This window comes from Melopsittacus undulatus, chromosome 8, assembly GCF_012275295.1.
Source record: "Melopsittacus undulatus isolate bMelUnd1 chromosome 8, bMelUnd1.mat.Z, whole genome shotgun sequence".
NCBI classification, from domain to species: Eukaryota; Metazoa; Chordata; class Aves; order Psittaciformes; family Psittaculidae; genus Melopsittacus; species Melopsittacus undulatus.
Genome location: NC_047534.1, coordinates 5,592,333 through 5,605,463, shown reverse-complemented (window position 1 = coordinate 5,605,463; position 13,131 = coordinate 5,592,333). Strand labels below are relative to the sequence as shown.

The following is a 13,131-nucleotide window of genomic DNA, read 5'->3' as shown; positions in this document are numbered from 1 at the left end:
GTCAGCGTTTTGGAGCTTGAATTGATCTTCAGTGGAGTGTTTTCCTTGTGGAATTTTGCCTGTGTATCCCCAATCTGACAGTGAGCAATGTGTTTTTTAGGAGGCCTTAGTGAGTGTGATGCTGCTCAGGGTTTGGCAAGCATTGATGAGCCCATGTATCCCCCTTGGCCTTGCCATGGTGCTTCCCTGGTGTGTTTGGAACATGCTCTTGTGAGTTGCACCTCTGGTAGATCCCATGCTCAGAGCACATGGTTCTAACCCAGGCTGTGCCTCTGTGTGTGATCAGTGGGTATTTATGGTAGCACAAGTGGAGGCTGATAGCTCAGCAGGTTCCTGCCTGCAGTCATGGTGTTGAGAGCTGGATGCACAAGGGTGCTCTTGGCTAGGAGGCCCTGTGCATCCTAGGTAAGTTGTGGTGCTGGAGAGACACCTTCTCCTCTGCTCCTGTGGGTTGTGAAACAGTCCTTCACTGCTTTCCTATGCGACTGGTTGTGAATAAATCACTTTAACCCCTTACACATCAATATTTCATCTTTATGTTTCACCCTGTTTGGGCTTTAAAGAGGTGGCACCTTGTGCCCTGTGCTCTGAGGGACCATGTTAGCTTTAACCCCCTATTCCACATGGTCAATTTTCTTTAGGTGAAGCAGGAAGACAGTTGGTCTGTGCCGGCTTGAGGCAATAGTTGGAGGCAGATGGGTGTGTTGGCCAGAGTTGGAGTTGGAGGTAGGGCTGAAAAGGCTTTGTGTGTCAGCAGGTAATGGATGGTCATTAGGTGGGGCCAGGCAGGCTTGGCTGAGCAGGGACCATGGTGGAGCCTGTGGAGTGATTGCAGTCACCCACTGAGCAAGAAACTCATCATCATGTGCTTCAGCTCCTGCCTGGAGGGGTGACAGCGAGGAGCTGGTGACAATGAGGAAGAGAGGGAAATAGGCCAGTGTGTGTTGATGGAGAAGCACAATGAGCTCCAGCTCTTGCGGCTCCCGTGGCATGGTGTTCCCTGATGTAAGGATACATCCTGGACACGAGCAGGCTCTAAACCTGCCTGACCCAAGCCCAAAAAGCTTGGGAGAACCATAACTGCATCCCAGCCTTGTCCTTGGGAAAGCCCAAGAACAAGAGACAACTGGAAAACAAATCTGCCAACCACTGGAGCCTGCTGCTGGCAAGGAGCAGAGCCTGTCCCTGCCTGGCTGCCTGCTGGCATGGCTCCAGGCACAGCCGGGCTCCTGTGTAGGTCACCCGTGTGCTCGCTGCCAGCTTTCCCTGTGTCCTTGCTGGAGAAGTGGAGGAGACGTGTTAGCAGAGGAGCACAGGACCATGTCTGCTGGGGAACGCATTGCTCAACCTACAACACTGCTGGTGTTTCCTTCCCTAGTGGATGTGTTCTGACAGCATCACGGTTTGAGGGCCCTGCCAGTGCCCAGCTCTTGCCTTGCTCCCTATTCCAAGTTAAAGAAGCAGGAGGTCAAGCTGTGTCTCCTGCTGGTGTCCAGCCCAGCATGGCTCCTTCAGGCTGGTATCACACTGCTGACTTGGATGAGCCACAGCTGGTACCCCTCCTCCTTGTTTCATTTGCACGAAGGACCTGTTTTACATATAATACAGTAATCAGGGCTTGACATAAATAGGCAAATGTTATTGTCTGCAGTGGGAATTGCACCTGCTGGCAAGAGCAATGAACGCAGCCCATTATGCACCGGAGTCGATCGTTTGCGCGATGAAGTACAACTGCATCTCTTGCTGTGTTCTTGTGCAAGTCTTTATCTCAGCGAGCATGCCAACAGATGTGCTATCATCACCTTTGCAGCCTGCCCTCGCTTCTGTTCCTGCAGCTGTGGCCAGCCCTTTCCCAGGGAATGGAGAGGACCAGCATGTGATGTCCCTGCTTCAGTGCTGACTGCACTACAAAGCCAAGCAGGCTCGTTCCTTTGCACTGAGGCTGCCCTTTGCAGGCAGGATATTTCTTCTTCCAGGATGCCAGGACCACGGGTGGATGCCTGCATGCACAATGCATATGGATCTAGTTGATGGACCTCATTGCAAGGGAAGTAGCAGCTGTCACCAGCTAAACAGGTATGGGCTGAGGTGCTTCAGAGCAAAGGGACTTGCAAGACTGGCTTAGTTATAGGCTGCTTGTGTGGAGTCCAGGCTTCCAGCACGATAAGGTTTCTCCAATAACAACAAATAGATGTTGTCTTGGTGCTGGAGTCTGGGCTTGGCTAAAGCAGATCCAGCAGCTCTGAACTGCTGCATCCACAGCTCAGACGAGGGTTGGAAGAGGCGCAGTGGAAGGAGAGGAAGCAGGGGACTCACACACACACACACACACTCTTTGTGGAGTGAAAAAGATGAGCACGAATCCTGTGGGAATGCCAAAATGTGCAGGATGCTGCGTGTGCAGGTATTTCTGCTGGGCTAGCAGTGAGGGGCAGGGAGGACACCGAGCTTAAGAGCATCAGCATTAGCAGGAACAGGCAGATCGTGGCTTTGCTTGCTGAGCTAAGGGAAAACACTTGCCCTGTGCTAGAAATTGCTGTTTATTAGAAAAATTCATAAATAATTTCATGATGTGATTTGCATTTTGCAGATAAGAGGAGGTACAGATGGAACCAAACAAATGCTAGGAGTTGTTTGTAAAACAGCTTTAAGCCTTACCCATTGCTTTGCCACGTGAGTGCAACTCAGACTGTAGGCTTGCCCTTGTCCTTTCACTGCCCCCTAATAACAGCCCACCCAGTGCCTAACGACGTTCTCAGGGATCATCTTGGAGTAAAAATTGGACTAAAAACTGTGGGGAAAAACCCCAGAGAGGAAGTTTAAAGGAAGGATGTGCACTCTCCATCACTGATGTGGCAGAATCCCCCCATGCAGTATCTTCCCCTGCCAGTGATCCTGCCCTGAGCAGTGGCATCCCCCAGCATCTCTGTCTCCATCATTATCACCCTGCTGTGCTCAGCTCCCTCCTGCCTTCCCCCAGGTTGGTAAAGAGCAAGGGGCTGGGAGGAACAGACAGTTCCCAGTAAGTGCATTCCTACCATCACCAGTCACGGTCTGGTTCCCTAATAAAGGCTCTGAAAAGGAATCTGGAATCCCTTTTAACTTCTGATCCAGGCAGAGATAAGCTGGTTGGACATAAACAAGTGCTTCTGTCACCAGCAGCTTTCCAAATGCAGCTGCAAGACCCCATGTTAGCCCTGAATGAGATCCTGCTGCTGCTCCCGGGGGAGTTCCTCATCCAGCTGCATCCCCATCTGGAGGGAGAGGAGGATCACTTACTCTTCCTCCCTGGTAAAGGTCTGCACAACTCCATGGGCTTTTCTGGGAGGAGGAGAGGGGGAAAGCTGTACAAATAAGGAATGATGTCTTTGAAGCGTTACCGGGTTTTGAGGTGAAGTGAAGTCACCTTCCTGGGCTGGTTTTCTCCACGGGGCCCTTGGAGATCAGTTTTTTCACTCAAATCAGGAAAAACTAGAGCAAAACCGTGCTGAGAAAAGCATTTCAGCACTGCTTGGAGGTAAGAGGACGGCGAGGGCGGCTGGGCCATCCTGTAGCCTGGCTCTCCTTCCTGCCTGGCATTCCCCAGCACAGGCATGGGGGCATTGAGGCACCAGCAGTGGGAGCAAAGCCCAGGCTGCAATGCATGGCTGCTTATTTGCAGGAGCAAAGATAGCCCCAATCTTAATGCCCAAAGAGATGGGACAGCAGAAACTGGCACTATTTGATTTAACCTTTCCCTGGCTTATTGCATCTTCCCTTTGAGAGACTGGCTTTTTGGGTAGAGTTCCTGGCTTCTCAGTGCTCCCATTAGACCAGGTTGTCTCAGCCTTGAGACACCTCTCATGTGCATGGGTTTTAACGTTCCCAGTGTCACCGTCACTTCCATTGTCCCCTACAGCTCCTCATCCGACAGGATCAGCACTCTCTTCTCAATGTTTTTGCTCTTTCTGCTGCTTAGTCCATCCACCTGGGAGGCCACGTGCCCATTCTCTCCTGGTGCTTTGCGCTCTGCCTCATGCATTGACTGCTGGGTGTATTGCTGGTACGTGGGTGAGAAGTTGTGGATTGCGTCCTGGACGATGTCCTGGGGGCTTATGGTCTCCTTCAGCCCGCTGGAGATGCTCTGCATTGGAGCAAGGTTTGCTGAAAAACAGAGAGAAAGGGGGGGGGGGGGGGGGTAATGGGGCATTAGACACTCATGAGCCCAAGTGCTCCAAGATTGGAGTGACACTTTTCCATAGTAATTCAAGATATTGTGGTCCATGTCAGCTTGCAGTGCAAGTTCCAAGGAGAAGGAAGGAACCCCAGCTCTGTTTCCAACAGGATGGATCCTCTCAGCAGCATGTGCTCTAATACCAAAATCCCCTAATTCTGCTCATCCACATCAAGGTCTCTCTTCCTATCCACTTGCTGTGGCTCATGGGTATCATGAGGGAATAAGAAGGAACTCGTGGAGCACAGGAGAAGAAAATTGCTCCTGTGGTTTTAGCATCCCACTGGTAATGCTATAAGGGGGATCTCTTTAGTTACTGACAAAGAAAGGAAAAGTTACCTGTTGAATTTTCTTTCTTCTCTCTGTACACCTGGCAGCTGAATGCATAGCGCAGGGCAATGGAGGCAAAGAACATCTCAATGCAGATGATGAAGTTCTGGTAGCCAGCAGCCACTGTCCCAGCTCCCACCTCCTTCCCGTCGATGATCTGAACTTCAGGGATCACCCCACATTTCTCCAGGATTGCCAGCAGCGTTCCTGTGCAGGGGAAGTGGGATCAGCTCTGGTGCTGTATCCCTGGCTCAGTTGTGGTTATGGGATGAGAAGCACTGGGCATCTGTGGTGGTACCCACCTTGCCAGAAGGAGAGGAAGATGACTGCCTTGATGGTGACGAACTTGAGGACTGGCTCAAATGGGCGCAGCAGGTCCATGGTGGCAAAATAGAAGAGGAAAAGGGCGTAAAGTGCCAGGCTGACAGAGAAGTTGTAGATGATGGTGATGTAGAGGTAGCCGCTTTGGACACTGTGGGAAGACAGAGATGATGCTCCGGGGTGCAGGAACAAAGTGAGCACAACTAGAGGCAAAGAAGGATGAATGGGGAGGGGAGAAGTGCATAGCTTTGCTGCAGGGGAGAGCACAGCCCAGGAGGGGAAGGAGAGACTGGGGGAAAGGGGGGAGCATGGGACTACTCTCAGCTTTTCCTCTATGGTGATGAAGCAGGGGCCTCTCCTGCCCCCTTCACCCTCTCATCCCAACCCAGCATCCTTACTTGAAGTCCCCATCGTGGTACTTCCCGAAGGCCTGCAGGATGATGGTGACAATTGCCATGAGGGGTTTCACAATGCAGAACTGCAGCGTGGCCTGCATGGGGAGAGACACAGTGCAGCCTGAGCAGCAGGGACATCCCACTGCCCTCCCTGCAGCTCCTGTTAGCCCCAACCCCTCCACATAACCCAGCCCCTCCACACAACCTGACCCCTCTGCTCCCAGGACAGAGACACACAGGAGGGAGCAGTTCTCCATCACAGCAGCAACTGGTGCTGTGGGGTGAGATATAAAACCTGCATATAGGAAGTAGCAGGGCTCCCAAAAGGCAGCGTGGCCACTCTGAGATGGGAGACCAGCTGATCTGGGGACAGAGAGCCAGGATTCAGCCTGCAGCACAGACCTATAGAGGGTTAGAGCAGCTCAGGCTAACCTGGGACTGGACAGAGATGGCAATCTCAGCTCTGCAGTGGGAGGAGACCCTGACTCAGCAGTGAGTCAGCGGCAAGGACAGAGAGCCCTGCTGCTGGCTGGGTGCCTGTGAGCAGGGTGAGCTGCCTCTTGGAGGAGAAAACCCAAACCAGTGGGAGAGTGACAAAGCAGAGCCCCCAGAGGGCAGTGGGGAAGGGACCCAGAGAGCCCTCATCAGAGGGGTGCAGAGCCAATGTCCCCCAGCAGGTACCCACCTGCTTGCAGAAGCGCAGGAATCCAATGGAGTAGGACATACCCTGAAGGCAGCAGGTCCCATAAAAGCAGCTGGATCTGGAAGGAGAAGCCGAGGGGATGCTGTTGGGGCTGCTGGATGGGGATAGTCAGTGCAGGGCTAAGGAGCTTGTGTGTTGCTGGGACTTACGCAATGGGCTTCCCACGGATCTCAGCCATGATGGTGCTCTCCCCTCCAAGGTACTCAAAACACAGGCTCAGGAAGCTGTAGATCACAAAGGCTGGCAAGGGAAGGGCACACAGGGTCAGCAGGGCTGATGGAGATAGGGGAGGGGCTTGGTACCTGTCACATTCCTTCCTGCCCAGGTGTTTTGTCATCCACCCCAGCATCTCCTCAGCCTTTGGCAGGTGGAGCCCAGCAAGAGGAGCAAGCAGAGTCGGACACACAGCACCATGTGCACAGGGTTTGCTGCAGATGCAGCAGCTCCTCTCTGCACACACAGTCTGTATGTGCATGGGGCAGCAGTTGTATGTCTCAGCAGTGTGCACGGAGCCAGGCACCATGCACACCCAGACAAACCTAGGCAGGAATGCAGTGGCCAGGAACCATCTGCATGGAAAGACCTCAGAATTGCTAAGGGGCAGCACAAGTGGCCAGCAAGGAGCAGGTCCTGAACAGCTTTATTGGACATCCTCATTGCTTATTCTTCATATACTCCAAACCTGAATGCACATGCCTACACTCTCTACTCCTCAGGGGGTGAACAAGGTGGAAGTGCAACCTCAACCCTGAGAAGCTTCCCATGCACCTCAAATCACCCCAACTCCCCAGTTTCTTAGGTATGTCAACATCCTGCTTTACAGAGGACCTGCATTTCTACCCCAAAGGCAGCCAGAAAACCTCTTTCCCCAGGAATATGATGCTGGGGTCCATCTGAGGCTGTTGGAAAGGCTCGTGTCTGCCTATGGGGCATCTGCTTCCTGCTGCTGATGGAGAAGGAAGGGGAAAACCTCTGCTTGGAGGAAGGGAAGTGAAAGAGGTGGAGATTTGCCTCCTTATGCAATCCAGAGACAGGTCAGTGGGATGAGAGCCCTGCTTTGCCATCAGCATCCCTGCCAAGGAGAGGCTGCACCCACCTTCATAGCAGTCGCGCACTGAGTCAAAGTAGACATAGTACTGGTGGCTTCCGAGGAGGAGGAGGCTGAGCCAGGAGTCGAAGGCATAGACAGGCACGATGAAGAGGATGCGGATGATATAGCGCTGCTCCTTGGGGATGGTGTAATTCCTCAGGTGTGTGTAGATCTGCAAAGTGCTCAGTGTGTGGATCTGTGGCTACCACTGATCAGAAGGGGAACCAGAGGTACCCCCCAGCCCACAGGTCTGCAGGATGCTCATCCCACATCAGCCCTCCTTTGTGGTGAATAGACACAAGAGACAGGCTCCATCCCAGTCCCTGGGGCACTCCCTTCCATGCAAACACATGGAAATCAGGTCCCTTCCCTGGCTCTATGCAAGGAGCACACCTTCCTCTGTGCCAGCCCCACCCCAGTGTTCAGAGGCACCAGCTTGCCTTCAGTAGCACCCAAACCCATGCCCATGGCAGTTGGTGGTGTGCATCCCAAAGGCACAGACCCTAAGGTACCAGCTGAGGAGCCCCATTGGGTGTTGCCTCCAGGCAGTGCTGATGCCCTTCTCTGGCAGCCATCAGGGAGCAATGGGCAAAGTCCACTGTGCGGAGCTGCCAGCACCACCTCCCTCTGCACAACAGAGATATCCCCTCCAGGCAGCAACAGCAGGAGGTATTTATCTGGAGCTGAGTGATTTGCAATTAACTTGGGGGCAATCAATAGCCTGGCCCCAAGTGCTGAGCCCTGTCTCTGCCCCAGCCTGTACCTGGTGGAAGGTGATGATGAGAGCCGACCACACGAAGATGCTGGAGATGACATGTGCTGCTGTAGTGGTCAGGAAAAGCTGCTGGCTGTCCTGGGAGTCGTTGTGGGCAGCCATAAGCAGGGTAAGGGCTGTGGATGGGGAGGATGAAGCCAGCCTGGGTGCTGTGCTGGGCCCCAGGGTGCTGGGCTCCACGGAAGAGGGCAAGGCACGTGTGGCATTACTCATCTGCAGGGAGGGAGAGGCAGGACTGAGGTGAGCTGGTGAGGGGAAGGTCCCAGTACATTTCCCAGCCCACACAGTGTGGGCAAACCTCCCGTGAGGTTTATCTTCTCCATAGGGTTTTTCCAGCGTGTCCCTCATCCAAACCAGCCTATTTATGATGGTTGGAAAATGCAAACAGCAGGAAAATGCAAACATCCTTCAAGAGCAGGAGGTGTATGCAAACATCTTGCCCCCAGAACACATACTTCTCCTTCCCAGCCTTGCTTCTTGCTTCCTCAGGGGTCTTTATCCCACTTGTAATGGAAAACCTGTCTATGTTTGTGTCACTGTGAGTTCACTCATGTTGCTCAGGACCCTTTTCCATCAGGAACCAGATATCTAAGGGCTAAACTCATCCCTCAGTCATGAAAATAGCAAGTCCCTTATCTACTCGCCATCTGGACACTTAGATCCTTCTCCTTGGGAGCCCAGAAGACACAAGAATACCTGTGATCCCCTCCCAAATTTAGCTCCTTTCATCATGCATGGCCTGATGGAGGCAAAATCCAAGGCTGCCCAAGAATGTTTGACATCACCCAGGTTGTTTGGCCAAAAAACCCTTGGCCATTTTGGGATCATGGGGGTCTTGGTGTGCCATCAATGCCAACTCCAAGACTTGAAGGGCAGCCGGTGGTCCCTCCTATACAAACTGAGCATGAGAGAGCAAGCCTGCCATGCTGCAGCAGAGCTGCTGCCCTTTGGGGATGCTGTGGTGCTCCAGCATCTCCCCAGCAGGTCTGTCCTCCTAGAAGCACTGCCCCAAGGCATGGAGCATTCCCAGCACAGAGAGCAGCTGGGGCATGAGGGCACCGTGTACCCTGCGGATCCAGACAGCAAGGACCAGCCTAATAATACACTCTTATTTATAGGGCAGCTTCATATCTCAAGGCCAACAGATGCGCAAACTGCCATGTTTGGCCTCTCTTTCTGCTAATCTACAGAAAGCTGCTTCTTCCCAAGTACCACAATAGTGGTTTATAAAAGCCCTGACCCAAACCAATGACCGGTGAGCAGAGCTCTAACTATAGAGACAGTTCTAGGTGCATTCATAAACAAAGATTTCAGCTGCTGGGTAACAACTGCCTGCAGATAAAACCATAAGCGTGAACTGATGAGAAGCAAGGAAGTATCTGCCGCAGATCCGACTGGTAGGTACTGACCTTGGTCCACTTAAACATAGCAAACAAACCAAAGCGAGAGCTCGCCCTGTGGCTGCCTCTGCTGCCCTCTGCCCGAACCCCAGCCTCACAGGCGAGGAAACTCGGCTGGTGTCAGATCAACAGCCCTAAAAATACCTTCCCCCCCCCCCTCCTCCGCCTGGCAGGAGCTGCCTGTAAGCCGAGATGCCCGGGGCAGCAGCGAGCTGGCGAGGAACCAGCAGCTCACCCGCAGTACCTGCGAGCACAGCCGGAGGTGGATGCGTGGATGGATGGATGGATGGATGGATGGATGGATGGATGGATGGAGGAGGCAGCGGGATTCGGGTCTTTCCTCCCTGTGCCCGTCCCACGGCCCTGCCCCTGCCAGCAGGAAGAAGGGAGAGCCGGGCAGGGAGCTGGTCTTTGCTCAGACCATGACGCTGCCGGACCTGCCTTGTAAACATTAACAGGAGGAGGGAGATAGCTCATGGCACGGAGAGGGAGGTGAGAGCTCAGCTGTGCCCTGCTCCCCATCAGTCCTCACTCTTCCTAGGGGCTGCCCTGCTGCTGGCTGGGGCCATAGGCTGGATTTGGGCATGCTTTAATCGAGTCATAGAATCACAGACTGGTTAGGGTTGGAAAGGACCTTAAGATCACCCAGTTCCAACCCCCCTGCCATGGGCAGGGACACCTCACACTAAACCATGGCACTCAAGGCTCTGTCCAACCTGGACTTGAACATGGCCAGGGATGGAGCATTTAAGCATTTACCACTTCTTTGGGCAACCTGCTCCAGTGCCTCAGAACCCTCACAATAAAGAACTTCTTCCTTATATCCAACCTGAACTTCCCCTGTCTAAGTTTGAACCCTCTGCTCAAACATCACAATAGGGAAGGGTCCAGCTCGCCTCCCAGAACACAACGGAGACCCATGCTCATTGCTAGACCCATTTACCGTGTTTTTAACCCATCACTGTGCCCCAGGTGCCCAGCCCAACCCCTATCGGCTTTCCCAGCCACGGCGGTAGGAGCACAGTGGCTCCAGCAGCCGGTCCCTGGCAGGCTCCCCGACATTGTCACACTCTGAACGTGGCAGAGCAAGTCATTAAACACAAAAGCCTCGGTGCCGCTTGGAGACAGGGCTCCCAGCTCCACAGGTAATTAGATCCCGGCCATGCAAGGTAGCTGGGCAATTCAATGCAGTTAGAGGGACATTTGCTTCCAAAACAAAGGCGGAAAGGAGACAGAGAACAATATTAGCAGCAAAACTCAGCTTCTCAGTGGCAGTGCCACATCCAGTCCGGGTGTTTTCAGCCGCTTTGCAGGTACCTGCCATGTCTACCTGTTACCGGCCCTCCATGGAATATTAGAGCTGCTAAGTGAGCACTGAGCAGGAGATAAACTGAGCAGCGAAACCTGCTTTTGGGGCTTTTTCTTTGCCAGGGATTCCCCTCCATCCACAGGCTGCCAGAGCATCACATCCCTCCCATGTCCTGAAGCACACAGGACAAATCCCACCTTGTCCCCGTGAGGCTGAGGCAGTCAGAAAGGAAAGGCAAACCCCTAGTCCCCCCACTAGTGCCTGTGCACTGCTGGCTGTACACCACAGTAAGGGGAGAGAGATCCCGAACCCCATCCTGGGGGTGGGATCACCCACATCCAGGCTCAGCCCCACCACAGGAGACATGCCTTTCCTCCTGATTGCCTTCAGAAACCCCCAGGATATGGGGGTTATCTCCCTGCCCAGCCTCCCCATAGCACCCCAAGGCCACCCAGGAGGAAGGACCTATAGCACATAGCTATAAATTGAGACAGGGAAGCATCAATCTCTCCTTAAGGCGATCCCAGAGAAGTTGGTGCCCCACACACACAGGGCATTTACCATGCTGGTCCCATGGATGGCTGGGGCACCCTCTGCTCTGTGCCGGCTGCTGCTGAGCAGCAGGACCCCCCCGGACCCCACTCACCCTGCGGGGCTGCTCCAGGAGCTGGCCTGGCTGCCGGGCACCTGCACCCGCATCCCCTGCGCCCTCCTCCATCGGCTCGGTGGAGACTCCTCCTCCGGGCACCTTCCCAGCCCTGCCCGCTGTCAGCTCACCCTGCCTGCAGCCCGCAGCCGGAGCGGCAGGTCGGAGAAGCCACCCGACTTACCTTTCCAGTCTGCCACGCTCGGCACCCAACCCGGAAAGCAAACACGGACCGAAAGCCATGGCGCAGCCTGACACCCGCACACGTCCTGCGGGGCAAAGGCAGGTTGTATTGCAACTGGGAGTTAATCCTCACCTAGAGGAAAGCGATGGCATTGGCAGACCTGTGCTTGCTTTTTGAGGCAGGCCTTCCCCTTGGTTTGCTGCAGGGTAGAGGAGCAAAGCTAAGGACCTGTTGCCCATGATCGAATTTATCACCCCTGGAAAGGCAGCAAGGTATGTGTGTCCTGTTTCCAACACCAAATTGGTGCTTTCAGGTAGAGCACCCATAGGACCAGCATAGCAAGAGCCCTCTGTGTGTGTCACCCACTCCTCTGCACAGGCTTTAAGGAGAGATGGATGCTGCTCTGTTTCAATTTATACCTATGTGCTAGGTCCTTCCTCCTTGGTGGCCTTGAGAGTCATATGGAGAGGGTGGGCAGGGAAATAACCCCCATGCCCTGGCATTACCTGAAAGCCAGTTTTTAGCTGAAAAGGTCCTTTCTTGCCACCCTGTGCAGACCTGGTAGCACACAGAGCCAGGAAATGAAGGTGGCTAACTCGTGGCTGGCTTTTAGGTAGCAGCACTCAGGTTTTCAGAGTGCAGCAGTGGTTTGCCACCATATCACCATGGTGGAAGATGCAATTTACATTCAATTTGCTAATAAATGTACGGTTTGCGCATGTTGCTGGAGCTGTGGAGACTGAGAGAGGGCTGGGATTTGGGAAATACATTGAATTTAATGTCAGGAAAGGATCTCTACTAACAAACCAGCATCGTCATTAACCAATTCCACATGCCTCTCTCAGCCTTCCTAGACCAATAAAAAAGCATAAATGAGGGAAAATGTGGAGCTCTCACAGATGCAAATCTTTGATTCTTGGAAGCACAGTTTGGAGAATTATTTTTAGATGAAATGTCTTGTCAGGGGCAGCTGCAAGCCTGCAGAGCCTGAATGTACTTTTAAAGTTTCATTTCTCATAATCCCTTCACTGCTGTAAATGACTTCAGAGAAAAGAGACCTTTCGAAAGCCACTTTCTGCTTTTCTACTTGTAGGGGATTTTTTTAGCAACAGAAACATCCCAGCAGCTGGATCTGTGTGGGGCAGGCAGAGGCTCTGGGCTGGTTCTGCCTGACCAACAGGTCCTAATGCAGCACAGGCTTTGCCTGCTCAGAATCCAAGCCCCAGCCTCTATTCTGCTCTGCCAATAAGTGACAGAAGTGTGTAACAGCTCACTTAACAATTTACTACTTGGTGTTGTTACAAGAAGAGGTAAAACCAAATGTGTTTTCAAGCAAAGCCTGGCTATTAAGCATTGCATCAACTCATATGACTTCATTGAACGCTTTTATTTCAACAGACTTGGGAGAAACACCCATGTGTAACCCCCCAAACACTTTTGTCCCCTTGTCTCCTATGACAGATGCTTCAGGAGAGGGACAGCTCTTTCCAAGTGGTCCCACCGAGGTATGTGCTGCCTCTCTGATGTGCTGGTACCACATAACACATAAGCAGCTCTTATTTGTCTCCTTCTCACCACTAAATTGGGCTCCTGTCTTCCACCCTGATGTCAGCTTTCACGAAATTTGCAGAGCATAATTATCTGCCTCTCTTTAAAACCAGAGCTAAAGTGGAAAATGGATTCCGACTGCATCAGGAAAGGGACTGACACGACGACAAAAGCAGTCGTATTAGGACTCATTTCCTTAAAAACAAGCAGGAAAACC

The 13,131-nt window shown here is 53.0% G+C and overlaps 1 protein-coding gene across 1 annotated transcript; it reads right to left on the bottom strand.

Annotated features, from left to right (window-relative positions):
• Positions 1-2,479: 2,479 nt before the first annotated feature.
• TMEM184A (transmembrane protein 184A) lies at positions 2,480-11,262 on the bottom strand. The gene is made up of 9 exons (XM_034065847.1): positions 11,183-11,262; positions 7,816-8,040; positions 7,059-7,224; positions 6,112-6,202; positions 5,945-6,020; positions 5,263-5,354; positions 4,846-5,015; positions 4,553-4,750; positions 2,480-4,143 (listed from the first exon to the last, which is right to left on the bottom strand). Exons 1-9 carry the CDS (start codon positions 11,252-11,254, stop codon positions 3,893-3,895), a joined length of 1,341 nt encoding a protein of 446 aa, XP_033921738.1. The 5' UTR covers positions 11,255-11,262; the 3' UTR covers positions 2,480-3,892.
• Positions 11,263-13,131: the final 1,869 nt, after the last annotated feature.